The sequence below is a fragment of the Somniosus microcephalus genome, chromosome 4 (genome assembly GCF_052327205.1).
Source record: "Somniosus microcephalus isolate GS21.2 chromosome 4, FLI_Smic_1.0, whole genome shotgun sequence".
Lineage (NCBI taxonomy): Eukaryota > Metazoa > Chordata > Chondrichthyes > Squaliformes > Somniosidae > Somniosus > Somniosus microcephalus.
The window spans coordinates 40,774,700-40,801,194 of NC_140990.1; the positions used below are offsets into that span (position 1 = coordinate 40,774,700).

The 26,495-nt window shown below is 46.4% G+C and overlaps 1 protein-coding gene across 1 annotated transcript in view; it reads left to right on the top strand.

Moving 5' to 3' along the window:
* The first annotated feature begins 6,872 nt into the window (after positions 1 to 6,872).
* The window catches only part of LOC147118705 (uncharacterized), a 95,372-nt gene continuing 75,749 nt past the window's right edge, over positions 6,873 to 26,495 (top strand). The window contains 3 exon segments of the mRNA XM_085983727.1: positions 6,873 to 6,918; positions 7,030 to 7,566; positions 12,910 to 12,944. Of these exon segments, the coding sequence (XP_085839853.1) occupies positions 6,873 to 6,918; positions 7,030 to 7,566; positions 12,910 to 12,944 (618 nt within the window).

A 26,495-nucleotide genomic window follows, 5' to 3' on the forward strand; every position in this document is an offset into this window, starting at 1 on the left:
ATTATTGTTCAATTCAGTTCCTCACAGGTGGATCTCACGTGTGACAACACCGCCCGCGAAAGCCCCGCCCACAGCTTCGGTTTGCTGCTCTCGCTCTGACCCGCCTTGCCTGCCCTGTGTTATTGGAGAGATTGCTCCCTCTGTTCCCTGTTTGTCATTGGTTGGATCAGCTGTGCAGTGGGACGGTGATCTGTATTTCTGCTCCGACAGAGGATTTCCCGGACTGCAGCGTTACAGACTCAGGGAGCATCATGTGGAAGCGTCTCGCACCGCTCCTCATAATTACATCACTTCTCAGTAAGGATTTCCTCCCCAGTGAAAATCCATTCTCCTCCTGACTGCTGTAACCCAGCTGTGATAACTGGTTAGATGATCCTGAGGATGATGATGGTGATGATAATGGTGATGTTGATGATATGACTGTTACTATTATTCTATGTTAGAATGGAGCCACCAAGACACAGTGGAACAGCCGATCCCTGAAATGACGGTTGAAGAGGAAAGTAATGTCACACTCACCTGCACCTTGAAAACAGGCGACAGAAGCCCTTATCTGTTCTGGTACAGTCAGCAGCCCGGGCAGCCTCCACAGTACGTGATTCATCTTATGAAAGGGATAGTAAACTGGAACCCCGACTTCACTGACCGATTCTCTTCTACGTACCATCGAACTACCAAGATTACCGAGCAAACGATCGGCAAAGCCCTGATCTCCAACATCGCCGTGTATGTCTGTGCCATGAGCCCCACACTGCTGCAGAGATATTGCGGATCCCGTACAAAAAACCACACTGAAAGTTCCAGTTAGTGCTCACCAGGGGGCGCTCTCACACCCATAAACAGCAGCGACAATTCAGCCTCCACAGTGACAGTCACAGGGACATTCTTAAAAGGGCAAAAAACACAATACTCAACAACACCAGGTGAACTCCACTGGCGTAATTATATTGGTGATTTCAACTCCCATTTATAATTTTAAAAAACTTCACAAATCCATCGGTGGCGCCTTACCTCCCCTCATGTCTTTCGATGCCCTTTCCCTGCCTGTCCCTTCTCATGCCTTGTCTCTGCTCCTCACCCGTAATCCTCTGAACTTCCTTCAACCAGTCTTTAGTTTAACGATGTAAAACCTTTGCTGCTTCTCTGTACATTTATTCAGAACCGCTCCAACACAACTTCCCATAAACAGAAACTGCAGACAGGTCAGTGAGTAAACACAGGATTTCTCACCCTGTTCACAGACATCTGTACAGTTCTCAGAATATCCAACAGAGGGCGGAAGGTCACAATATTTATTCTTTTGACCCAGGCCCCGGGCAGTGAGTTAAAAGCTGTTTCTCCAAAAGTTGTGTCTATTTTGGAATGAATTGAAGATTAATATTTGAAATCCACAATGCGCTGTTGATACGCTTATCAATTATTCCATAAAAGGTGATGAATTAGGATAGTAATGAAAAGGTTTTTATTAACTAAAGAACAGAGCATGCCTCTCGTGGGCGACTGGTCCCAAGAAGGAAGTGGGCTTCCGAGCAGCCAACTTTATACCAGGTCACGTAGGCGGAGCCAGCTGAGGCATGCATTGGTACACAGTGAGTAACAAGAGGTAACAATGTGCCAATAACGATAACAGTAGTGAACCACAGTGAACAACAATGAAAACAATAACAGTGGTTTACCACATTCACCCCTTGTTTAAAATTGAGTCCGGCGGGGTGAAGTGTGCTAAAAGTTCATGTAGGTAAGTCTATCAGGAGGCCTTGTATGCCATCCTGATCGTCGTAGCAGCGGCGTCGGTGGTGCAGTATCCAACGTCGAATCTGGTGTCTGAGTGGTCAACGAAGGGTCCTGGGGCTCCGGCATGCCGTCTACAGGGGTTGGGTTGGGAGAAGTGGTGGGGAATAACGGTGGTGATTCAGGGGCGCCCGAGGGTGCGAGGTCTCGTATGGAGACCGTGTCCTCCCGCCCGTCTGGGTATGCCACGTAGGCATACTGGGGGTTGGCGTGTAGGAGGTTCACCCTCTCGACCAGGGGGTCCGATTTATGGGTCCTCACGTGCCTCTGCAGTAGCACGGGCCCAGGAGAAGTCAGCCATGTCGGTAGCGAGGTTCCCGATGTGGACTTCCTGGGGAAAACGAACATTTGCTCATGAGGGGTGGCATTAGTGGCAGTACAAAGCAGTGACCAGATGGAGTGGAGCGCCGCAGGGAGGACCTCCTGCCAGCGAAAGGTCGGAAGGCCCTTAGATTTCTCTCTTTCCACCTGGCCGTTCCCCCGGGGGTTGTAGCTGGTGGTCCTTTTCGTAGCAATACCTCTCGTGAGGAGATACTGCTGAAGTTCGTCGCTCATGAAAGAGGAGCCCCGGTTGCTTTGTATATAGCTAGGGAACCCGAACAAGGCGAAGAGGTCATTCAGGCATTTGATGACCGTGGTACTGGTCATGTCTGGGCAAGGGATGGCAAAGGGAAAACAGGAGTACTCATCAACTATGTTGAGGAAGTACACGTTGCGGTCAGAGGAAGGGAGAGGCCCCTTAAAGTCGATGCTCAAGCGCTCGAAGGGGCTGGTAGCCTTGATCAGGTGTGCTCTGTCTGGCCTATAAAAATGCGGTTTGCATTCGGCACAGGTTTGGCAGTTCCTGGTCATAGTCCTGACCTCCTCGATGGAGTAGGACAGGTTGCGGACCTTAATGAAGTGGCAGAATCTGGTGGCCCCGGGGTGGCAGAGGTCATTGTGGAGGGTCCGCAGTCTATCAACCTGCACATTGGCGCATGTACCTCGTGATAGAGCATCTGGGGGCTCATTGAGTTTCCCGGGCCGGTACAAGCTATCGTAATTGTAGGTGGAGAGTTCAATTCTCCACCTCAAGATCTTGTCGTTCTTGATTTTGCCCCTCTGCTTATTATTGAACATAAAAGCAACAGAACGCTGGTCAGTGAGAAGGGTAAATCGTTTTCCGGCCAGGTAATGCCTCCAGTGCCACACCGCTTCCACAATAGCCTGGGCCTCCTTTTCGATAGAGGAGTGTCGAATCTCGGGGCCCTGGAGGGTCCTTGAGAAAAAGGCCATGGGTCTCCCCGCCTGGTTAAGGGTTGCAGCTAGGGCGAAGTCGGACGCATCGCTCTCCACTTGGAAAGGGATGGACTCATCCACTGCGTGCATTGTGGCCTTCGCAATATCACTCTTGATAAGAGTGAAGGCTGCACCCACCTCTGATGTCAGGGGGAAGGAGGTGGACTTGATGAGAGGTCTGGCTTTGTCTGCATAGTTGGGCACCCACTGAGCGTAGTAAGAGAAAAACCCCAGGCATCTCTTCAGTGCTTTTTGGCAGTGGGGGAGGGGGAGCTCCATAAGGGGGCGCATTCTGTCGGGGTCGGGCCCAATGACTCCATTCTCCACTACGCAGCCGAGGATGGCAAGGCCCTTGGTGTGAAACATACATTTCTCCTTATTGTATGTTAGATTCAGCCACTGGGCCGTACGGAGGAATTTCGCTAGATTAACGTCATGGTCCTGCTGGTCGTGGCCGCAGATGGTGACGTTATCCAGATAGGGAAAGGTGGCCTGCAGCGCGTTCTGGTCGACCATCCGGTCCATCTCCCTTTGGAAGACCGAAACCCCGTTGGTGACGCCGAAAGGAACCCTAAGGAAGTGGTAGAGGCGGCCGTTTGCCTCGAAGGCAGTATACTGGCTGTCCTCATGGTGGATAGGGAGTTGGTGGTATGCTGACTTAAGGTCAATGGTGGAGAATACCCTGTATTGCGCAATCTGATTGACCATATCAGATATGCGGGGAAGGGGGTATGCGTCCAGCTGGGTGTACCGGTTTATGGTTTGGCTGTAGTCAATGACCAGGTGGCATTTATCGGCGGTCTTAACGACTACAACCTGGGCTCGCCAGGGGCTGGTGCTTCCTTCGATAATGCCCTCCTTCAGGAGCCGCTCCACCTCAGCGCTAATAAAAGCTCTGTCCCCGGCACTGTACCGCCTGCTCTTGGTAGCGATGGGTTTACAGTCGTGGGTGAGGTTAGCGAACAGGGGAGGGGGGGGACTTTGAGTGTGGAAAGACTGCAAGTGGTGCGCGGCGGGTGATTTAAAAACTGTTGGTTGCAGACTGTGAGCGGGGGGAGGGGTCCACCATATGCCAATGTGACACTTTTGAGGTGGCACTGAAAATCCAACCCTAGCAGAACGGCAGCGCAAAGACGGGGCAGGACAAGAAGTTTAAGATTTTTATATTCGGTGCCCCTAACCGAAAGGGTCACCACACCGTAGCTGCCGACATCCGTTGAATGAGACTTGGATGCCATAGAAATCTGATGGCGCGTTGGCAGGATGGTGAGGGAGTGGCTACGCACCATGTCGGGGTGAATAAAACTCTCCGTGCTCCCGCTGTCAAACAGGCAAGTAGTGGCGCGGCCATTTACCATAATGTCCATCATGGACCTGGACAGATGATGAGGGAGAGCTTGATCCAGCGTAACGGAGGCCAGTGTATGGCTGAGTGAGCCGATATGGTCGTCAGACGAGACGGTGGTCGAGTCTGGAGACAAAATGGCAGTTGAGTGCGGTGGGCAAAATGGCGGCGGCCATGATTCCGATCCCCACACGGCCGGAGGTGCACAAAATGGTGGAGAAGATGGCTGCCCCCACGGTTCACACGCGGCGCTGCTGGCGTTCACGGGTTTCCCTCTGCAGGCGTTGGCGTAATGGCCTTTCTTCCCGCAGCCACAGCAGGTAGCGGTCTTCGCCAGGCAGCACGCTCTAGGGTGTTTTAACAGGCCACGGAAGTAGCATTTTTGGGCCTGGTTACGGGACATCGTTGCAGTAGTTGGTACCGGGGGCGGCGGTCCCAGTTGATTTCGGGACATTGCTGCAGTAGTTGGTACCGGGGGCGGCAGTCCCATGTCCCAAGGTCGCGATGGCCATGGCGCAGCACCGTTACGTGAGTATGCTTCGAGGTTTTGATGGGCCGCATCTAGTGAGAGCGCGAGGGCTACGGCCATCTTCAGGTCGAGCTCCTTGCTTTCGAGCAGTCTCTGCCGGGAGTAGTCGGACTGGAGGCCCTTAACGAAGACATCACAGATAAGTCCCTCCGCGTGCGCAACAGCCGTTACCGCCTTACAGTCGCAGTCCCTGCAGAGTGTCTGTAACGCCCGTAAAAATGTCTCTCCCGATTCCCCCGGTTGCTGCCTGCGGGATCCCAGGAGGTGTCTGGCGTAAATCGTATTCACTGGGCGCTTGTATTGCCTTTTAGCTGGTCGAGAGCTGCCGTGTACGTAGTAGCGTCCCGGATGAGTGTATATACTTGAGGGCTCACCTGGGCGGTCAGAACTTTTAATTTGTTCTCCTCCGATGTCACGGCAGAGGCTTCTAGGACGGATTCAAAGCAGCTCAGCCAGTGTTCGAAATTGGTAGCTGAACCCGCCGCTTGAGGGTCGAGGTCCAGGCATGCTGGTCTGAGGGCTCGCAGCAACGCCTGCTGCTGTTGCTGTTGTCGCTGCTCAGGTCCCGACATTTTAATTTTAGTTAATAATATTGATACGCTTATCAATTATTCCATAAAAGGCAATGAATTAGGATAGTAATGAAAAGGTTTTTATTAACTAAAGAACAGAGCATGCCTCTCGTGGGCGACTGGTCCCAAGAAGGAAGTGGGCTGCCGAGCAGCCACATTTGTACCAGGTCACGTAGGCGGAGCCAGCTGAGGCATGCATTGGTACACAGTGAGTAGCAAGAGGTAACAATGTGCCAATAACGATAACAGTAGTGAACCACAGTGAACAACAATGAAAACAATAACAGTGGTTTACCACAGCTGTGTTGGTATGTCGGGCAATAATCATCACGAAAAGACATTCATGATATTGAAGAATTGAATTCTGACACTAAACAGTAGGCAGGACCAGAGAGTGGAAGGGTGTAGAAGATGGGGAAAGGAATATTAAAATGTGAATGAGGCCTGATTTCTGAAGCCATTAACTGCACCGATGGTGGAGATCGATGTTTACGGGGCGTGCTGTGATTGTTTTTCAGCGCCACGTCCTTTTCTACTCTGAGTGAAAATTGTAAGGACAGTTTTTCACGCTCTGCTGGTGTTGAGCTCTTGTTATCGAGGATCCGCCCTACATCTCACCCTGGAGGCTTTGAACCCGCTCCCCCGCTCTGCTCCCGGGGACTTTAAGCGAATGAGCGGTAAATTGCTGAAAAGCGCCGATGCGCCGCTCCCTCCATTCTCCTTCATTGCAAATCCAAAATCTGAAGATTATGAATCTTTAAAGAATTAATTACTGGCAGAAATAAGGTCTGAAATCAACAGATAGAACTTAAAGACATTTTAGATACAAACAACAAAAGGGGTCAGTGTTCGAAACGCTGTTTAAATTACAGGGAGAGTTTATTCTTTAAGTCTGTTCAATTGTTTGTTCAGTAACAGCAGATATCATCGTTCTAATATCACGCATCTATAAATCACTCCAATAAATTACGGAATCGTTATTTCACTGAATCGTTAGGGAAAGCTCACTGGAGTCGTGATTACCAGTATCCTGAAGGTAAGGCGAACCAAATTCTAGAGAACGAATTGACCCCGGAATAAAATAATCCCGTTAGCAACCCTCTGCTTCCCGGTTACAATAAACAGACAAGGGTTCAATCCCACCGGTCTCTAAAAGCAGAACCATGTAGCTATGTAGCTCGGGGTGTTTCCATTCACTGACAGCCAGCTCACCACCTACCGGTCTCACAGCACCACTGGGGCCAATAGGAAGTGAGGTCAGAGCATCCTGAGACACGACAGCAGTTTATTGAGGGCGGGGATTAGAACGGGAGTCTTCAAATATCCAACACTCTCTTTTACAGAGCGGACAGCGACAATGCGGCTACTCAGCATCTGGGTTGTGTGGGGGGCATTTCTGACAGGTAATTGTGGACCAAACACATTTCAGCTTTTCTCTCATTTCTAACATGTTTTGAATCTGAATTTTAAACACCCGTCGGTCTGATCTTTTCCTGTTTGAACATGTTTTTCAGACCTGAGTCTTGGAGATTCTGTCACTCAGCCGCTGTCCTCAGGAGTTAAGACAGAAGGAGAAGCGGTGACTTTAAACTGTACCTATGATACTACACAGAGCGGCTATTATTTATACTGGTACCGGCAACACACAGACACACAGCCCGTGTATATACTGAGGAAACACTCGGGCGGTGCTGAAGATAAAGCAGAATTTGCTAAAACCCGTTTCTCTGCTGAGCTCCAGACCCCGACTAAATTCACCAGTTTAACCATCTCGGGGCTACAGCTGACTGACGCTGCCGTGTATTACTGCGCCCTGAGACTCACAGTGATGGAAAACAGTCACAGCCCTGTACAAAAACTGCCATTGAACTGTAGGGCGGAGCTCCTCTCTGTAGGGGTTGTGTAGAATCACGGGCAGATGCAGCCACAATGAGCAGCGCGCTTTCAGGCGCGCAAACACACGCCGAGAGGAAACCAGATTAACCTCAGATCAAACTGTCACACAACTGTTTCCAGGAGCGGCCGAGAAAACAAACTGCAGAATCCAATCGGCGCGAAAGATCGATCACAGAATGAACCGATCGGTTAAACTGTCCTTTCTGCTTCTGATCAGCTGTTTTCCCTTAAAGTTATGGATCGAGTACTAAAAGGTGTCAGTTAAATAATATTAACACTTTAGTTTGAAAACGACATGATTGGACTAATCCTTACCGACAATAAGCACCCCAAACACAACCCAGGCACTGAATAGCCGCATCCACATCAATGGGGCGGAAGTGGAAAGGGTGGCCAGCTTTAAGTTCCTCGGAGTCCACATCACGGAAGACCTCTCCTGGTCCCTCAACACCTCCTCTCTGGTGAAGAAGGCCCAGCAGCGCCTATATTTCTTGAGGAGGCTGAAGGGATGTAATCTGTCACCCCCGATCATCTCTAACTTCTACCGCTGCACTATAGGGAGCATCCTGACAAACTGTATCACGGTATGGTACGGCAGTTGTAGCTCCCATGACCGGAAAGCCCTGCAGCGGGTAGTCAAAACTGCCCAACGCATTACCGGCACCTGGCTACCGACCATAGAACATAAAAATCAGAAACGCTGCCTACGGAGGGCACGGTCCATCATCAAAGACCCTACCCACCCCAGTCACAGTCTGTTCGCCCTCCTACCATCTGGAAGACGCTACAGATGCATTCGCACCCGTACGACCAGATTTAGGAACAGCTTCTTTCCCAGGGCTGTCATCCTACTGAACTCCACAAATAAACACTAAAGCCTGCACATCTGCCGATGCACTTTATTATGGTCATATTTATGCTAATATATATGTACAAATGTATGTTGAAATGCTAAGTTTCCTAATCCAAATTGTACACTCTCGGGAGCCGCAAGCCTACATTTCGTTGTACTGCACTTGTGCACTAACAATGACAATAAAAGTTGATTTGATTTGATTTTTTTTGATTTGAGTCCGAACCAGTCGCTCCCGTTAAAAGCCCGATCCCGGACCGGAATAGACCTCGTCAGTGGTTCCTATTGGTTCAAGGTCACTCCCCAGTGATGTCTGGGTTTCTTTTTACATTCACTCCGATAATACGAACCAGGTACTGTGCGGTCTGCCCGGGGTGCTGACTGTACCAGAACACATAAGTTCTACTGTCGCTTGATTTCAAGGTGCAGGTTAGAGTGACATTATTTTCCTCTTCAACCGTCATTTCAGGGACCGGCTGTTCCACTGTGTCTTGGTGGCTCCATTCTAGCATGAAATAATAGCAATACTCACCACCATCATCATCATCTCAATCAACATATTCATCGTCATTTCACCAATAATAACATCGGGGTTACAGGAGTCAGGGGGAGAATTCATTTTTACTGGGAAAGAAATACTTACTGAGAAGTGATATAATGATGAGGAGCGGTGCGATACGGTTCTGCATGATTTCCCTGAGTCTGTAACTCTGCTGTCCGGAAAAGACTTTGTCGGAGCAGAAATAAAGAACCCCACCAACTGCACTGCTGATCCAACCAATGCCAAACAAGGAACAGAGGCCGCAATCTCTCCAATAACACGGGGCTGGCAAGGCGGGTCAGAGCGAGAGCAGCAAACGGAAGCTGTGGGTGGGGCTGCGAATTCAGGGCTCTGTGTAACCGCAGAAAGTGCGCGGTGTCGCTCAGCTGCACTCGGAGCTGATGGAACGGAAAGGGCGATGGTTGGGTCTCGAGAAGCCTGTGGTAAACCTGCTACTGCTCACTGAGACAGTGACTGGGACCAAATAGAGTGAGACGGAAATGAAGGAAGTATAAGAAATACAGTGTTTAATCAGCTATAATGTAGGTTTTTGAGACACAATATCCGACTCACGTGCTTTTATATATGATCAACAAACGCTAATTCCCCTCAATCACCTCATACTAAATCGATATAACAGAATCCGCCAGCAGAGGGAACCAAACTGAAGCAGCGGGCTTAGAAAGTCACGTGATGCAAACGCCAAAGCCAATCGGTAGTCTGAGTGACGTCATAACGAAATCAGCCCCCTGCGGTGTGCGGGTGGAACAATGAGCTGAACAGCCCGGATTACCGCTCTCCTCAATCTCTGCCTCATTCCAGTCCAATTCATTGCGACGGATCGAGTCACTCGTGTTGCTAATAATACTTGCGGCTGTGTTCGACAGTAAGTACTGGATGATATAAAATAACACACGTTAACCGATTGATGCAAAGATCTTGTGTAAGGATTTAATGCAATTACTCATGAGAAATATCCACATGATGGGCAGCTGGGTAGATGGGAGGCTAGAGACATAAGTTTAGATCGATCCAGTTTAATCGTCTGCTGTTTTGTTCCCTATCTTCACAGGCGGACTATGTGCAGATCCAGCAACACAGTCTCTGGTGACAATCGCCGTGTCAGAAGAGAGTTCGGTGCAGTTAGATTCCGAATATACAGCCCCGAATATTTACACTATGCAATGGTACCGACAGAAACCGGCACAGCATCCAAGCTGGATAATTAGCAAACTAGTAGCACATAAGGGTGAAGAAGTCTCAGGAGAATATCTGGCGGATTCCAACACATCTAGAAAGCACGGTTACTTCAATATAAGTGGCTTGAGTGTGGAGGACGGGGCGGTCTATTACTGTGCAGTGAGGCATAGCGTCAGATACAAGCAAAGGCCCCGTACACAAACCTCAGCGAGTATTTACAGCTCCATTAAATGTTCTTTGTGTTTGTATCTGTGGTTTACTTTGACCTCAAGCCCACAGAGACCAAAGACTGTCAGGTTTCTGTATCAAAGATGATATGGTTGTCTTTGTCTTTGACCAAATCAGCGGAGAACTGATCAGGGAAATCTGGTGACTTGTCTCCCTGTCCCGAGCTATATCTCGTCAGTAAATATCACGGAGATTACCAGGAATACTAGATGGACCAGTGGAGGTAGGGAAACCTATCGTATGTGGTGAAACTACAGCTGAGTATCAGGGTCTGTTCTTCCACAACCGTTCATTCAGACGGATCCTGGGACACTGAGTCTGCGCCACTCGTTCATGTAACAAAACACAGACTGTCAGCCTGGCAGTAAAGATAACCCACGAAACATTTAAACACAGACTCACTGGGCAGCACGACCATTATTATCAGTAAGGAATATGTGAGCACATGATGCCTGGTTTTGAGTTCGACAGAAAATAGAAGCATTTTTATAATATGTTGACCCTTCTCGTCTGATATTAAAGAGAAAACTGAATTCAGGAGCAGACTTCACTTATTGGGAGATTGGTGGTGGCTCCCATTGTTAGAAAACACTGAGCGCTCTGATAATGGCACAGCCTGCAGTTGTTGTAAAGTTTGTGCTGATCTTTGCTGCATTGTGTCTCCATCGCACAGAAATAGGTGGTGGTGTCTGTCACTCGAGCGTCGCTAACAGTCAGAGCACTGCGCTTCTCTACTGAACTGAACCGAGCCGGGATCCTGCTCTGATCGCTGGTAGCGGTCGCCAGGTGCTGCACGGCTCGCCTCGGGTATTGTCTGTACCATTGTCGGATCCGTCCTAAGATTGTGGTGGAACAGGTCAACGATGCAGTGTCTCCCTCGGGAACAACCACTGACTCGGGAGACTGCCATACCTCTTCACTGCCAGTGGCACCTGAGAAGAGTATGTAGATATAATCTAATCTAATTAATACAGCGCAGTTGATTATAATTAATACAATACAATTCAATATAATATAACATAACATAACATATCATAATAAAATATAATACAATACTCTAGAATATAGTATACAATACAATATAACACAATACAATGTAATATAACATAACATGATATAATATTACATAATATAATATAATACAATGTAATAAAATACAATATGTAGCATAACATAATCTAACATAACATAATAATATATCAATAAATATTATGTATCTACGATGTAAAATATTCCCGATAAACAGCGATTGTGACCACACCACTAAGAAATTCAGGGAGATAATCACTAAAGTGAAGCTCCGCTTAATGTCGGATCCTATCGATCTGTGTAAATTGACTGTCGGCAGATCTAGGCCGAGAGAGGCCCCTGACTGAGCTGCAGCTCGCTGACAGCGCCGTGTACTACTGTGCACTGAGGCCCGCAGTGAGAAGGGCCTCGGGACACCTTGTGCAGAAACCGCGTTCTGTGAGATCAGCTCAAAGGAGATGCTTTAAACCCAGACACCGGATGGCGCTGAAAGAGCGCGGATTCCCACCGCCGGTCACCTTACACCAACCAATACGTACTGACACTTTCTCAACATAAATTAACGTGAAATTGTTTTTTTACATCATATTAATGCTCATTAATGTCATGCAATCCCTTACAGTTTATTAATTTCACAAGTTAGTTTAGTGTTAATGATCAGTGTGCCTGCAGAACCTTGGGATCGTTTGCAGTGTGTTCTATTTCCCAGCGCTAGTCTCAACACCTGGTTTTAACCCACATCACTGTTGAAGATTTCGGTAATTATTGAATAATATAATAATTCAGCAATTCATGTCGCGAGCCTGCGTGCCCCGTATTTGTAACGAATGTGCAAATGGCGCAACCCTTATAGAGAGGCAGAGTTATATCATATGCGAAGGGGCCATTATTGTTCAATTCAGTTCCTCACAGGTGGATCTCACGTGTGACAACACCGCCCGCGGAAGCCCCGCCCACAGCTTCGGCTTGCTGCTCTCGCTCTGACCCGCCTTGCCTGCCCTGTGTTATTGGAGAGATTGCTGCCTCTGTTCCCTGTTTGTCATTGGTTGGATCAGCTGTGCAGTGGGACGGTGATCTGCATTTCTGCTCCGACAGAGGATTTCCCGGACTGCAGCGTTACAGACTCAGGGAGCATCATGCGGAACCGTCTCGCACCGCTCCTCATCATTACATCACTTCTCAGTAAGGATTTCCTCCCCAGTGAAAATCCATTCTCCTCCTGACTGCTGTAACCCAGCTGTGATAACTGGTTAGATGATCCTGAGGATGATGATGGTGATGATAATGGTGATGTTGATGATATGACTGTTACTATTATTCTATGTTAGAATGGAGCCACCAAGACACAGTGGAACAGCCGATCCCTGAAATGACGGTTGAAGAGGAAAGTAATGTCACACTCACCTGCACCTTGAAAACAGGCGACAGAAGCCCTTATCTGTTCTGGTACAGTCAGCAGCCCGGGCAGCCTCCACAGTACGTGATTCATCTTATGAAAGGGATAGTAAACTGGAACCCCGACTTCACTGACCGATTCTCTTCTACGTACCATCGAACTACCAAGATTACCGAGCAAACGATCGGCAAAGCCCTGATCTCCAACATCGCCGTGTATGTCTGTGCCATGAGCCCCACACTGCTGCAGAGATATTGCGGATCCCGTACAAAAAACCACACTGAAAGTTCCAGTTAGTGCTCACCAGGGGGCGCTCTCACACCCATAAACAGCAGCGACAATTCAGCCTCCACAGTGACAGTCACAGGGACATTCTTAAAAGGGCAAAAAACACAATACTCAACAACACCAGGTGAACTCCACTGGCGTAATTATATTGGTGATTTCAACTCCCATTTATAATTTTAAAAAACTTCACAAATCCATCGGTGGCGTCTTACCTCCCCTCATGTCTTTCGATGCCCTTTCCCTGCCTGTCCCTTCTCATGCCTTGTCTCTGCTCCTCACCCGTAATCCTCTGAACTTCCTTCAACCAGTCTTTAGTTTAACGATGTAAAACCTTTGCTGCTTCTCTGTACATTTATTCAGAACCGCTCCAACACAACTTCCCATAAACAGAAATTGCAGACAGGTCAGTGAGCAAACACGGGATTTCTCACCCTGTTCACAGACATCTGTACAGTTCTCAGAATATCCACCAGAGGGCGGAAGGTCACAATATTTATTCTTTTGACCCAGGCCCCGGGCAGTGAGTTAAAAGCTGTTTCTCCAAAAGTTGTGTCTATTTTGGAATGAATTGAAGATTAATATTTGAAATCCACAATGCGCTGTTGATACGCTTATCAATTATTCCATAAAAGGTGATGAATTAGGATAGTAATGAAAAGGTTTTTATTAACTAAAGAACAGAGCATGCCTCTCGTGGGCGACTTGTCCCAAGAAGGAACTGGGCTGCCGAGCAGCCAACTTTATACCAGGTCACGTAGGCGGAGCCAGCTGAGGCATGCATTGGTACACAGTGAGTAGCAAGAGGTAACAATGTGCCAATAACGATAACAGTAGTGAACCACAGTGAACAACAATGAAAACAATAACAGTGGTTTACCACATTCACCCCTTGTTTAAAATTGAGTCCGGCGGGGTGAAGTGTGCTAAAAGTTCATGTAGGTAAGTCTATCAGGAGGCCTTGTATGCCATCCTGATCGTCGTAGCAGCAGCGGCGGCGGTGGTGCAGTATCCAACGTCGAATCTGGTGTCTGAGTGGTCAACGAAGGGTCCTGGGGCTCCGGCATGCCGTCTACAGGGGTTGGGTTGGGAGAAGTGGTGGGGAATAACGGTGGTGATTCAGGGGCGCCCGAGGGTGCGAGGTCTCGTATGGAGACCGTGTCCTCCCGCCCGTCTGGGTATGCCACGTAGGCATACTGGGGGTTGGCATGTAGGAGGTTCACCCTCTCGACCAGGGGGTCCGTTTTATGGGTCCTCACGTGCCTCTGCAGTAGGACGGGCCCAGGAGAAGTCAGCCATGTCGGTAGCGAGGTTCCCGATGTGGACTTCCTGGGGAAAACGAACATTTGCTCATGAGGGGTGGCATTAGTGGCAGTACAAAGCAGTGACCGGATGGAGTGGAGCGCCGCAGGGAGGACCTCCTGCCAGCGAGAGGTCGGAGGGCCCTTAGATTTCTCTCTTTCCACCTGGCCGTTCCCCCGGGGGTTGTAGCTGGTGGTCCTGCTCGTAGCAATACCTCTCGTGAGCAGATACTGCTGAAGTTCGTCGCTCATGAAAGAGGAGCCCCGGTCGCGATGTATATAGCAAGGGAACCCGAACAAGGCGAAGAGGTCATTCAGGCATTTGATGACCGTGGTACTGGTCATGTCTGGGCAAGGGATGACAAAGGGAAAACAGGAGTACCCATCAACTATGTTGAGGAAGTACACGTTGCGGTCAGAGGAAGGGAGAGGCCCCTTAAAGTCGATGCTCAAGCGCTCGAAGGGGCAGGTAGCCTTGATCAGGTGTGCTCTGTCTGGCCTATAAAAATGCGGTTTGCATTCGGCACAGGTTTGGCAGTTCCTGGTCATAGTCCTGACCTCCTCGATGGAGTAGGACAGGTTGTGGGCCTTAATGAAGTGGCAGAATCTGGTGGCCCCGGGGTGGCAGAGGTCATTGTGGAGGGTCCGCAGTCTATCAACCTGCACATTGGCGCATGTACCTCGTGATAGAGCATCTGGGGGCTCATTGAGTTTCCCGGGCCGGTACAAGCTATCGTAATTGTAGGTGGAGAGTTCAATTCTCCACCTCAAGATCTTGTCGTTCTTGATTTTGCCCCTCTGCTTATTATTGGACATAAAAGCAACAGAACGCTGGTCAGTGAGAAGGGTAAATCCTTTTCCGGCCAGGTAATGCCTCCAGTGCCGCACCACTTCCACAATAGCCTGGGCCTCCTTTTCGACAGAGGAGTGTCGAATCTCGGGGCCCTGGAGGGTCCTTGAGAAAAAGGCCATGGGTCTCCCCGCCTGGTTAAGGGTTGCAGCTAGGGCGAAGTCGGACGCATCGCTCTCCACTTGGAAAGGGATGGATTCATCCACTGCGTGCATTGTGGCCTTCGCAATATCACTCTTGATAAGAGTGAAGGCTGCACCCACCTCTGATGTCAGGGGGAAGGAGGTGGACTTGATGAGGGGTCTGGCTTTGTCTGCATAGTTGGGCACCCACTGAGCGTCGTAAGAGAAAAACCCCAGGCATCTCTTCAGTGCTTTTTGGCAGTGGGGGAGGGGGAGCTCCATAAGGGGGCGCATTCTGTCGGGGTCGGGCCCAATGACTCCATTCTCCACTACGGAGCCGAGGATGGCAAGGCGCTTGGCGTGAAACATACATTTCTCCTTATTGTATGTTAGATTCAGCCACTGGGCCGTACGGAGGAATTTCGCTAGATTAACGTCATGGTCCTGCTGGTCGTGGCCGCAGATGGTGACGTTATCCAGATAGGGAAAGGTGGCCTGCAGCGCGTTCTGGTCGACCATCTGGTCCATCTCCCTTTGGAAGACCGAAATCCCGTTGGTGACGCCGAAAGGAACCCTAAGGAAGTGGTAGAGGTGGCCGTTTGCCTCGAAGGCAGTATACTGGCTGTCCTCATGGTGGATAGGGAGTTGGTGGTATGCTGACTTAAGGTCAATGGTGGAGAATACCCTGTATTGCGCAATCTGATTGACCATATCAGATATGCGGGGAAGGGGGTATGCGTCCAGCTGGGTGTACCGGTTTATGGTTTGGCTGTAGTCAATGACCAGGTGGCGTTTATCGGCGGTCTTAACGACTACAACCTGGGCTCGCCAGGGGCTGGTGCTCCCTTCGATAATGCCCTCCTTCAGGAGCCGCTCCACCTCAGCGCTAATAAAAGCTCTGTCCCCGGCACTGTACCGCCTGCTCTTGGTAGCGATGGGTTTACAGTCGTGGGTGAGGTTAGCGAACAGGGGAGGGGGGGGACTTTGAGTGTGGAAAGACTGCAAGTGGTGCGCGGCGGGTGATTTACAAACTGTTGGTTGCAGACTGTGAGTGGGGGGAGGGGTCCACTGTATGCCAATGTGACACTTTTGAGGTGGCACTGAAAATCCAACCCTAGCAGAACGGCAGCGCAAAGACGGGGCAGGACAAGAAGTTTAAAATTTTTATATTCGGTGCCCCTAACCGAAAGGGTCACCACACCGTAGCCGCCGACGTCCGTTGAATGAGACTTGGACGCCATAGAAATCTGATGGCGCGTTGGCAGGATGGTGAGGGAGTTTAAATTAACTGGGCCCTGTCTCTGTTTATATTACACTTGACCCTGTCTCTGTTTAAATTGCACTAGACCCTGTCTCTGTTTATATTACACTTGACCCTGTCTCTGTTTATATTACACTTGACCCTGTCTCTGTTTACATTACACTAGGCCCTATCTCTGTTTATATTACACTAGGCCCTGTCTCTTTTTATATTACACTTGACCCTGTCTCTATTTATATTACACTACACCCTGTCCCTGTTTTTATTACACTTGACCCTGTCTTTGTTTATATTACACTACACCCTGTCTCTCTTTATATTACACTACACCCTGTCTCTGTTTATAATACACTAGACCCTGTCTCTGTTTATCTTACACTAGACCCTGTGTCTATTTATAATACACTAGGCCCTGTCTCTGTTTATATTACACTAGACCCGGTCTGTGTTTGTATTACACTAGACCCTGTCTGTGTTTGTATTACACTAAACTTATTCTAAGTAGAATTCAATAGTTAAGCTAAATCGTAGTAAATAAAAGGGTATTGTAAGGGTTAAGTCATGGAAGGGCAGCTCGGACCCGTGTCATGCTTCTCCTGTGCCATGTGGGAAATCAGGGACACTGTCCCTGACAACTATGTGTGCAGGAAGTGTGTCCAGCTGCAGCTCCTAGCAGACCGCATGGCGGCGCTGGAGCTGCGAATGGACTCACTCTGGAGCATACGCGATGCTGAGGATGTTGTGGATAGCACATTCAGTGAGTTGGTCACACCGCAGGTAAAGGCTAGCTCAGACAGTAAATGGGTGACCAAAAGGCAGGGTAAAGGCAGGAAGGTAGTGCAGGAGTCACCTGCGGTCATCTCCCTCCAAAACAGGTTTACCGTTTTGGGTACTGTTGGGGGAGATGACTTATCAGGGGAAGGCACCAGCAGCCAGGTTCAGGGCACCATGACTGGCTCTGCTGCACAGAAGGGTGGGAAAAAGAGGGATAGGGCTATAGTGATAGGGGATTCAATTGTAAGGGGGATAGATAGGAGTTTCTGTGGCCGAGACCGAGACTCCAAGATGGTATGTTGCCTCCCTGGTGCAAGGGTCAAGGATGTCTCGGAGCGGGTGCAGAGCATTCTGAAGGGGGAGGGGGATCAGCCAGTTGTCGTGGTACATGTAGGTACCAACGATGTAGGTAAAAAGAGGGAGGAGGTCCTACAAGCTGAATTTAGGGAGTTAGGAGCTAAATTGAAAAGTAGGACCTCAAAGGTAGTAATCTCTGGATTGCTACCAGTGCCACGAGCTAATAAGTTTAGAGAGAGTAAGATAGATAAGCTAAATACGTGGCTTGAGCAGTGGTGCAAGGGAGAGGGATTTAAATTCTTGAGGCATTGGAACCAGTTCTTGGGGAGGAGTGACCTGTACCAAGGGGACGGTCTACACCTGAGCTGTGAGGGAGCCGATGTCCTCGGGGTAATATTTTCTAGGGCGGTTCGGGAGGATTTAAACTAATTTGGCAGGGGGATGGGAACCTAGATAGTGGAAAAGAGGGAAGTCATATGAAGTCAGAAATAGATGGTAGAAAGGTGAGAAGCAATAAGCAAAGGAGAGAAACACAAAGGGCCAAACTAATTCATAATGAGAGTGTGAAAAAAGCAAGCCTGAAGGCTTTGTATCTTAATGCTAGAAGCATTAGGAACAAGGTGGATGAATTAGTTGTGGAAATAGAGGTAAACAAGTATGATTTGATTGGGATTACAGAAACGTGGCTGCAGGGTGGGCAAGGCTGGGAACTTAACATCCAGGGATATACAATATTTAGGAAGGATCGGCAAAAAGGTAGGGGAGGTGGGGTAGCATTGCTGGTAAAGGAGGGGATTAATGCAATGGAAAGGAAGGATATTAACTCGGATGAAACGGAATCTGTATGGGTAGAAATGAGAAATAGCAAGGGGAGGAAAACGTTAGTGGGTGTGATATATAGGCCTCCAAATAGTAATATGGAGGTGAGGGAACGCATAAAAAGGGAAATTAGAGAAGCGTGCGATAAGAGCACAGCTGTCATCATGGGTGACTTTAATTTACATATTGATTGGACTACCCAAATTAGTAAAAATTCTGAGGAGGAGGAATTCCTGGAATGTTTTCGGGACGGTTATCTGGACCAATATGTCGAGGAGCCGACTCGAGATCAGGCCATTTTAGACTGGGTATTGTGCAATGAGAAGGGACTTATCAACAATCTTCTTGTACGAGGCCCCTTGGGTCAGAGCGATCATAATATGATCGAGCTCTCAGTCGAGATGGAGAGTGAGGAAATTGAATCAGAGACTAAGGTCCAGAACTTAAATAAAGGGAATTACGAGGGTATGAGACGGGAATTGGGTAAGATTGATTGGGTGGTGTTTCTGGGGGGATTGACAGTGGATAGACAATGGCAAGCATTCAAAGATAGAATGGAAGAATTCCAGAACATGTTTATACCGGTTTGGCATAAAAATAAACCTAAAAAGGTGGCTCAACCGTGGATAACGAGGGAAATTAGGGACAGCATAAAATCAAAAAAAAGGGCATATCAACTGGCAAAAAAAAGCACCAGACCGGAAGATTGGGGGCAGTACAGGATACAGCAAAAGAGGACAAAGGGATTAATCAGGAAGGGGAAAATAGAATACGAAAGTAAACTTGCAGCAAACATAAAGACAGACTGCAAAAGCTTTTATCGGTATATCAGGAGGAAAAGACTGGTAAAATCCCAAGTCGGTCCCTTGCAGTCCGATTCGGGAGAATATATAATGGAGAATAAGGAAATGGCAGACCAATTAAACTCATACTTTGGTTCTGTATTCACAAAGGAGGACACAAATAACCTCCCAGGAATATCGGCAAATATAGGGACTAATGAGAGGGAGGAGCTGACAGAAATGAGTATCTCTAGGGATATGGTGTTGGGTAAGTTGAGGGGACTGAAGGCCGACAAATCCCCGGGGCCTGATAAACTACATCCTAGGGTACTTAAGGAGGTGGCCCTGGAGATAGCAGATGCTCTAAGGATCATCTTCCGGAACTCCATTGACTCGGGAACAGTACCCGTGGATTGGAGGGTAGCTAATGTTACCCCAATATTTAAAAAGGTGGGTAGAGAGAAAGCAGGGAATTATAGACCAGTAAGCCTTACATCGGTTGTGGGCAAAATGCTAGAGTCCATTATTAAGGATAAAATAGCGGAGCACTTGACAAATGGGGAAAGGATCGGACAGAGTCAACATGGATTTACAAAGGGTAAATCGTGTTTGACTAATCTGCTGGAATTTTTTGAGGAAGTAACTGGTAAAATAGATGGGGGAGAGCCAGTGGATGTGGTGTACCTTGACTTCCAGAAAGCCTTCGATAAGGTTCCACACAAAAGATTATCATGCAAAATTAAGGCTCATGGGATTGGGGGCAAAGTATTAACGTGGATAGAGAACTGGCTGGCGGATAGAAAACAGAGAGTTGGAATAAACGGCTCGTTTTCGGAGTGGCAGGCAGTGACCAGCGGGGTGCCGCAAGGATCTGTCCTGGGACCCCAGCTGTTCACAATATATATAAATGATCTGGATCAGGGAATTGGATGCAATATTTCCAAATTCGCTGACGACACTAAACTAGGAGGAGGGGTGGGCTCTGATGAGGATGTCAGGAGGCTACAGTGCGATTTGGACAGGTTGGGGGAATGGGCGGATACGTGGCAGATGCACTATAATGTGGATAAATGCGAGGTTATCCACTTTGGGGGTAAAAACAGGAGGGTAGATTATTATCTAAATGGCAATAGATTGGGAGATGGGGAAGTGCAGAGGGACCTGGGTGTTCTTGTGCACCAGTCACTGAAGGAGAGCATGCAGGTGCAACAGGCGATTAAGAAGGCAAATGGTATGTTGGCCTTCATATCAAGGGGGTTCGAGTATAGGAATAGGGATACCTTACTACAGCTGTACAAGGTGCTGGTGAGACCGCATCTGGAGTATTGTGTACAGTTTTGGTCGCCCCATCTGCGGAAGGATGTTCTTGCCATGGAAAGAGTGCAGCGGCGATTCACCAGGCTGATACCTGGAATGGCGGGAATGACCTACGAGGAGAGATTGAATAGTTTGGGCTTGTACTCACTGGAGTTTAGAAGATTGAGAGGGGATCTCATCGAAACATATAAAATTATGGCAGGCCTGGACAGGCTGAATTCAGAGAGAATGTTTCCAATGGCAGGGGAGCACAGAACCAGGGGCCACAGTCTAAAAATAGCGGGCAAATCATGTAAAACAGAGATGAGGAAGAATTTCTTCACTCAAAGAGTGGTGAGCCTGTGGAATTCCCTGCCACAGAGGGCTGTGAAGGCTAATTCAATAAATATTTTCAAGAGAGAATTGGATATATTTCTGAAGGCTAAGGGGATTAAGGGTTACGGAGAAAAGGCGGGGACGGGGTACTGAACTGGTAAGATCAGCTGAGATCTCAGATGAAGATCAGCCATGATCTCATTGAATGGCGAAGCAGGCTCGAAGGGCCGAATGGCCTACTCCTGTTCCTATCTCTATGTTTCTATGTTTACTAGACCCAGTCTCTGTTTATATTACACTAGGCCCTGTCTCTGTTTATATTACACTAGACACTGTCTCTGTTTATATTACAGTGGACCCTGTCTCTGTTTATATTAAAGTAGACCCTGTCTCTGTTGATATTAAACTAGACCCTGTCTCTGTTTATATTACACTAGACCCTGTCTCTGTTTATATTACACTCCACCCTGTCTCTGTTTATATTACACTAGACCCTGTCTCTGTTTATATTACACTAGTCCCTGTCTCTGTTTATCTAAGACCAGACCCTGTCTCTGTTTATATTATACTCCACCCTGTCTCTGTTTATATTACACTAGACCCTGTCTCTGTTTATATTACACTAGACCCTGCCTCTGTTTATCTAAGACCAGACCCTGTCTCTGTTTATATTACAGTCCACCCTGTCTCTGTTTATATTACACTAGACCCTGTCTCTGTTTATATTACACTAGTCCCTGTCTCTGTTTATAATACACTAGGCCCTGTCCCTGTTTATATTAGACTAGACCCAGTCTCTGTTTATATTACACTAGACCTGTCTCTGTATATATTACACCAGGCACTGTCTCTGTTTATGTTACACTAAACCTTGTCTCTGTTTATATTACACTAGACCCTGTCTCTGTTTGTCTAAGACCGGACCCTGTCTCTGTTTATATTACACTAGACCCTGTCTCTGTTTATATTACACTAGACCCTGTCTCTGCTTATATTACACTCGACCCTGTCTCTGTTTATATTACACTAGTCCCTGTCTCGGTTTATAATACACTAGCCCCTGTCTCTGTTTATATTAGACTAGACCCAGTCTCTGTTTATATTACACTAGACCAGTCTCTGTATATATTACACTAGGCCCTGTCTCTGTTTATATTACACTAATCCCTGTCTCTGTTTATATTACACTAGACGCTGTCTCTGATTATATTACACTGGGCCCTGTCTCTCTTTTTATTACACTAGACCCTGTCTCTGTTTATATTACACTTGACCCTGTCAATGTTTATGTTACACTAGACCCTGTCTCTGTTTATATTGCACTCGACCCTGTGTCTGTTTATAATACACTAGGCCCTGTCTCTGTTTAGATTACACTAGACCCTGTCTCTGTTAATATTACACTGGGCCCTGTCACTATTTTCATTATACTGGGCCCTGTCTCTGTTTAAATTGCACTAGACCCTGTATCTGTTTATATTACACTAGACCCTCTCTCTGTTTATATTACACTAGAACCTGTCTCTGTTTATATTACACTGGACCCTGTCTCTGTTCATATTACACTAGACCCTGTCACTGTTTATATTACACTAGACCCTGTCTCTGTTTATATTACACTAGATCCTGTCTCTGTTTATATTACACTAGACCCTGTCACTGTTTATATTACAGTAGGACCTGTATCTGTTTATATTACATTAGACGCTGTCACTGTTTATATTACACTCGGCACTATCTCTGTTTATATTACACTAGGCCCTGTCTCTTTTTATATTACACTACACCCTGTCCCTGTTTTTATTACACTTTACCCTGTCTTTGTTTATATTACACTAGACCCGGTCTCTGTGTATATTATACGAGACCCTGTCTCTGTTTAAATTAACTGGGCCCTGTCTCTGTTTATATTACACTTGACCCTGTCTCTGTTTAAATTGCACTAGACCCTGTCTCTGTTTATATTACACTTGACCCTGTCTCTGTTTATAATACACTTGACCCTGTCTCTGTTTACATTACACTAGGCCCTATCTCTGTTTATATTACACTAGGACCTGTCTCTTTTTATATTACACTTGACCCTGTCTCTATTTATATTACACTACACCCTGTCCCTGTTTTTATTACACTTGACCCTGTCTTTGTTTATATTACACTACACCCTGTCTCTCTTTATATTACACTACACCCTGTCTCTGTTTATAATACACTAGACCCTGTCTCTGTTTATCTTACACTAGACCCTGTCTCTGTTTATAATACACTAGGCCCTGTCTCTGTTTATTTTACACTAGACCCGGTCTGTGTTTGTATTACACTAGACCCTGTCTGTGTTTGTATTACACTAGACCCAGTCTCTGTTTATATTACACTAGGCCCTGTCTCTGTTTATATTACACTAGACACTGTCTCTGTTTATATTACACTGGACCCTGTCTCTGTTTATATTAAAGTAGACCCTGTCTCTGTTGATATTAAACTAGACCCTGTCTCTGTTTATATTACACTAGACCCTGTCTCTGTTTATATTACACTCCACCCTGTCTCTGTTTATATTACACGAGACCCTGTCTCTGTTTATATTACACTCCACCCTGTCTCTGTTTATATTACACTAGACCCTGTCTCTGTTTATATTACACTAGACCCTGTCTCTGTTTATCTAAGACCAGACACTGTCTCTGTTTATATTACACTCCACCCTGTCTCTGTTTATATTACACTCCACCCTGTATCTGTTTATATTACACTAGTCCCTGTCTCTGTTTATAATACACTAGGCCCTGTCCCTGTTTATATTAGACTAGACCCAGTCTCTGTTTATATTACACTAGACCTGTCTCTGTATATATTACACTAGGCACTGTCTCTGTTTATGTTACACTAATCCTTGTCTCTGTTTATATTACACTAGTCCATGTCTCTGTTGATATTACACGAGACCCTGTCTCTGTTTAAATTACACTGGACCCTGACTGTATTTATATTACACTGGACCCTGTCTCTGTTTATATTACACTAATCCCTGTCTCTGTTTATATTACACTAGGCCCTGTCTCTGTTTATATTACACTAGACCCTGTCTCTGTTTAAATTGCACTGGACCATGTCTCTGTTTATATTACACTAGACCCTGTCTCTGTTTATATTACACGAGACCCTGACTCTGTATATATTACACTAGTTCATGTCTCTATTTATATTACACTGGGCCCTGTCTCTGTTAAAATTGCACTAGACCCTGTATGTTTCTATTACACTAGACCCTGTCTCTGTTTATATTACACTAGGCCATGTCTCTCTTTATATTACACTGGACCCTGTCTGTGTTTATATTGCACTAGACACTGCCTCTGTTTGTATTACACTAGACCCTGTCTTTGTTTATAATACACGAGGACCTGTCTCTGTTTATATTACACTAGGCCCTGTCTCTGTTTATATTAAACTAGATCCTGTCTCTGCTATATTACACTAGACCCTGTCTGTGTTTATATTACACCAGACTCTGTCTCAGTTTATATTACACAAGGCCCTGTCTCTGTTTATATTACACTGGACCGTGTCTCTGATTATATTACACTGGACCCTGTCTCGGTTTATATTAAACTAGACCCTGTCTCTATTGATATTAACTAGACCCAGTCTCTGATTATATTACAATAGACCCTTTCTCTGTTTATATTACACTAGACCCTGTCTCTGTTTATATTACACTGGACCCTGTCTCTGTTTATATTACACTACACCATGTCACCTATTTTTATTACACTAGATCCTATCTCTGTTTATATTACACTAGACCCTGTCTCTGATTATATTTCACTAGACCCTGTCTCTGTTTATATTACACAAGGCCCTGTCTCTGTTTATATTACACCAAAGCATTTCTCTGTTTATATTATACTGGACCCTGTCTCTGTTTATCTAAGACCAGACCCTGTTTCTGTTTATATTACACTAGACCCTGTCTCTGTTTATATTACACTAGACCCTGTCTTTGTTTATATTACACTCGACCCTGTCTCTGTTTATATTACACTAGTCCCTGTCTCGGTTTATAATACACTAGGCCCTGTCTCTGTTTATATTAGACTAGACCCAGTCTCTGTTTATATTACACTAGACCAGTCTCTGTATATATTACACTAGGCCCTGTCTCTGTTTATATCCCCAATCCCTGTCTCTGTTTATATTACACTAGACCCTGTCTCTGTTTATATTACACTAGACCCTGTCTCTGTTTAAATTACACTGGGCCCTGTCTCTCTTTTTATTACACTAGACCCTGCCTCTGTTTATATTACACTTGACCCTGTCAATGTTTATGTTACACTAGACCCTGTCTCTGTTTATATTACACTAGACCCTGTGTCTGTTTATATTACACTAGGCCCTGTCTCTGTTTAGATTACACTAGACCCTGTATCTGTTTATATTACACTGGGCCCTGTCACTATATTCATTATACTGGGCCCTGACTCTGTTTAAATTGCACTAGACCCTGTATCTCTCTATATTACACTAGACCCTCTCTCTGTTTATATTACACTAGACCCTGTCTCTGTTTATAATACACTAGACCCTGTCTCTGTTTATATTACACTAGATCCTGTCACTGTTTATATTACACTAGACCCTGTCTCTGTTTATATTACACTAGATCCTGTCTCTGTTTATATTACACTTGACCCTGTCACTGTTTATATTACACTAGACAGTGTATCTGTTTATATAACACTACACACTGTCTCTGCGTATATTATACTAGACCATGTCTCTGTTTAAATTAACTGGGCCCTGTCTCTGTTTATATTACACTTGACCCTGTCTCTGTTTAAATTACACGAGACCCTGTCTCTGTTTATATTACACTTGACCCTGTCTCTGTTTATATTACACTTGACCCTGTCTTTTATTATATTACACTCGGCCCTGTCTCTGTTTATATTACACTAGGCCCTGTCTCTGTTTATATTACACTTGACCCTGTCTCTGTTTATATTACACGAGACCGTGTCCCTGTTTTTATTACACTTGACCCTGTCTTTGTTTATATTACACTGCACCCTGTCTCTGTTTATATTACACGACACCCTGTCTCTGTTTATATTACACTACACCCTGTCTCTCTTTTTATTACACTACACCCTGTCTCTGTTTATAATACACTAGACCCTGTCTCTGTTTATATTACACTAGGCCCTGTCTCTGTTTACAATACACGAGGCCCTGTCTGTGTTTATATTACACTAGACCCTGCCTGTGTTTATATTACACTAGACCCAGTCTCTGTTTATATTACACTGGGCCCTGTCTCTGTTTATGTTACACAAGACCCTGTCTCTGTTTATATTACACTAGAAACTGTCTCTGTTTATATTACACTAGACCCTGTCTCTGTTTATATTACACTGGACCCTGTCTCTGTTTATATTAAAGTAGACCCTGTCTCTGTTGATATTAAACTAGACCCTGTCTCTGTTTATCTTACACTAGACCCTGTCTCTGTTTATCTAAGACCAGACCCTGTCTCTGTTTATATTACACTCGACCCTGTCTCTGTTTATATTACACTAGACCCTGTCTCTGTTTATAATACACTAGACCCTGTCTCTGTTTATATTACACTAGATCCTGGCACTGTTTATATTACAGTAGACCCTGTCTCTGTTTATATTACACTAGATCCTGTCTCTGTTTATATTACA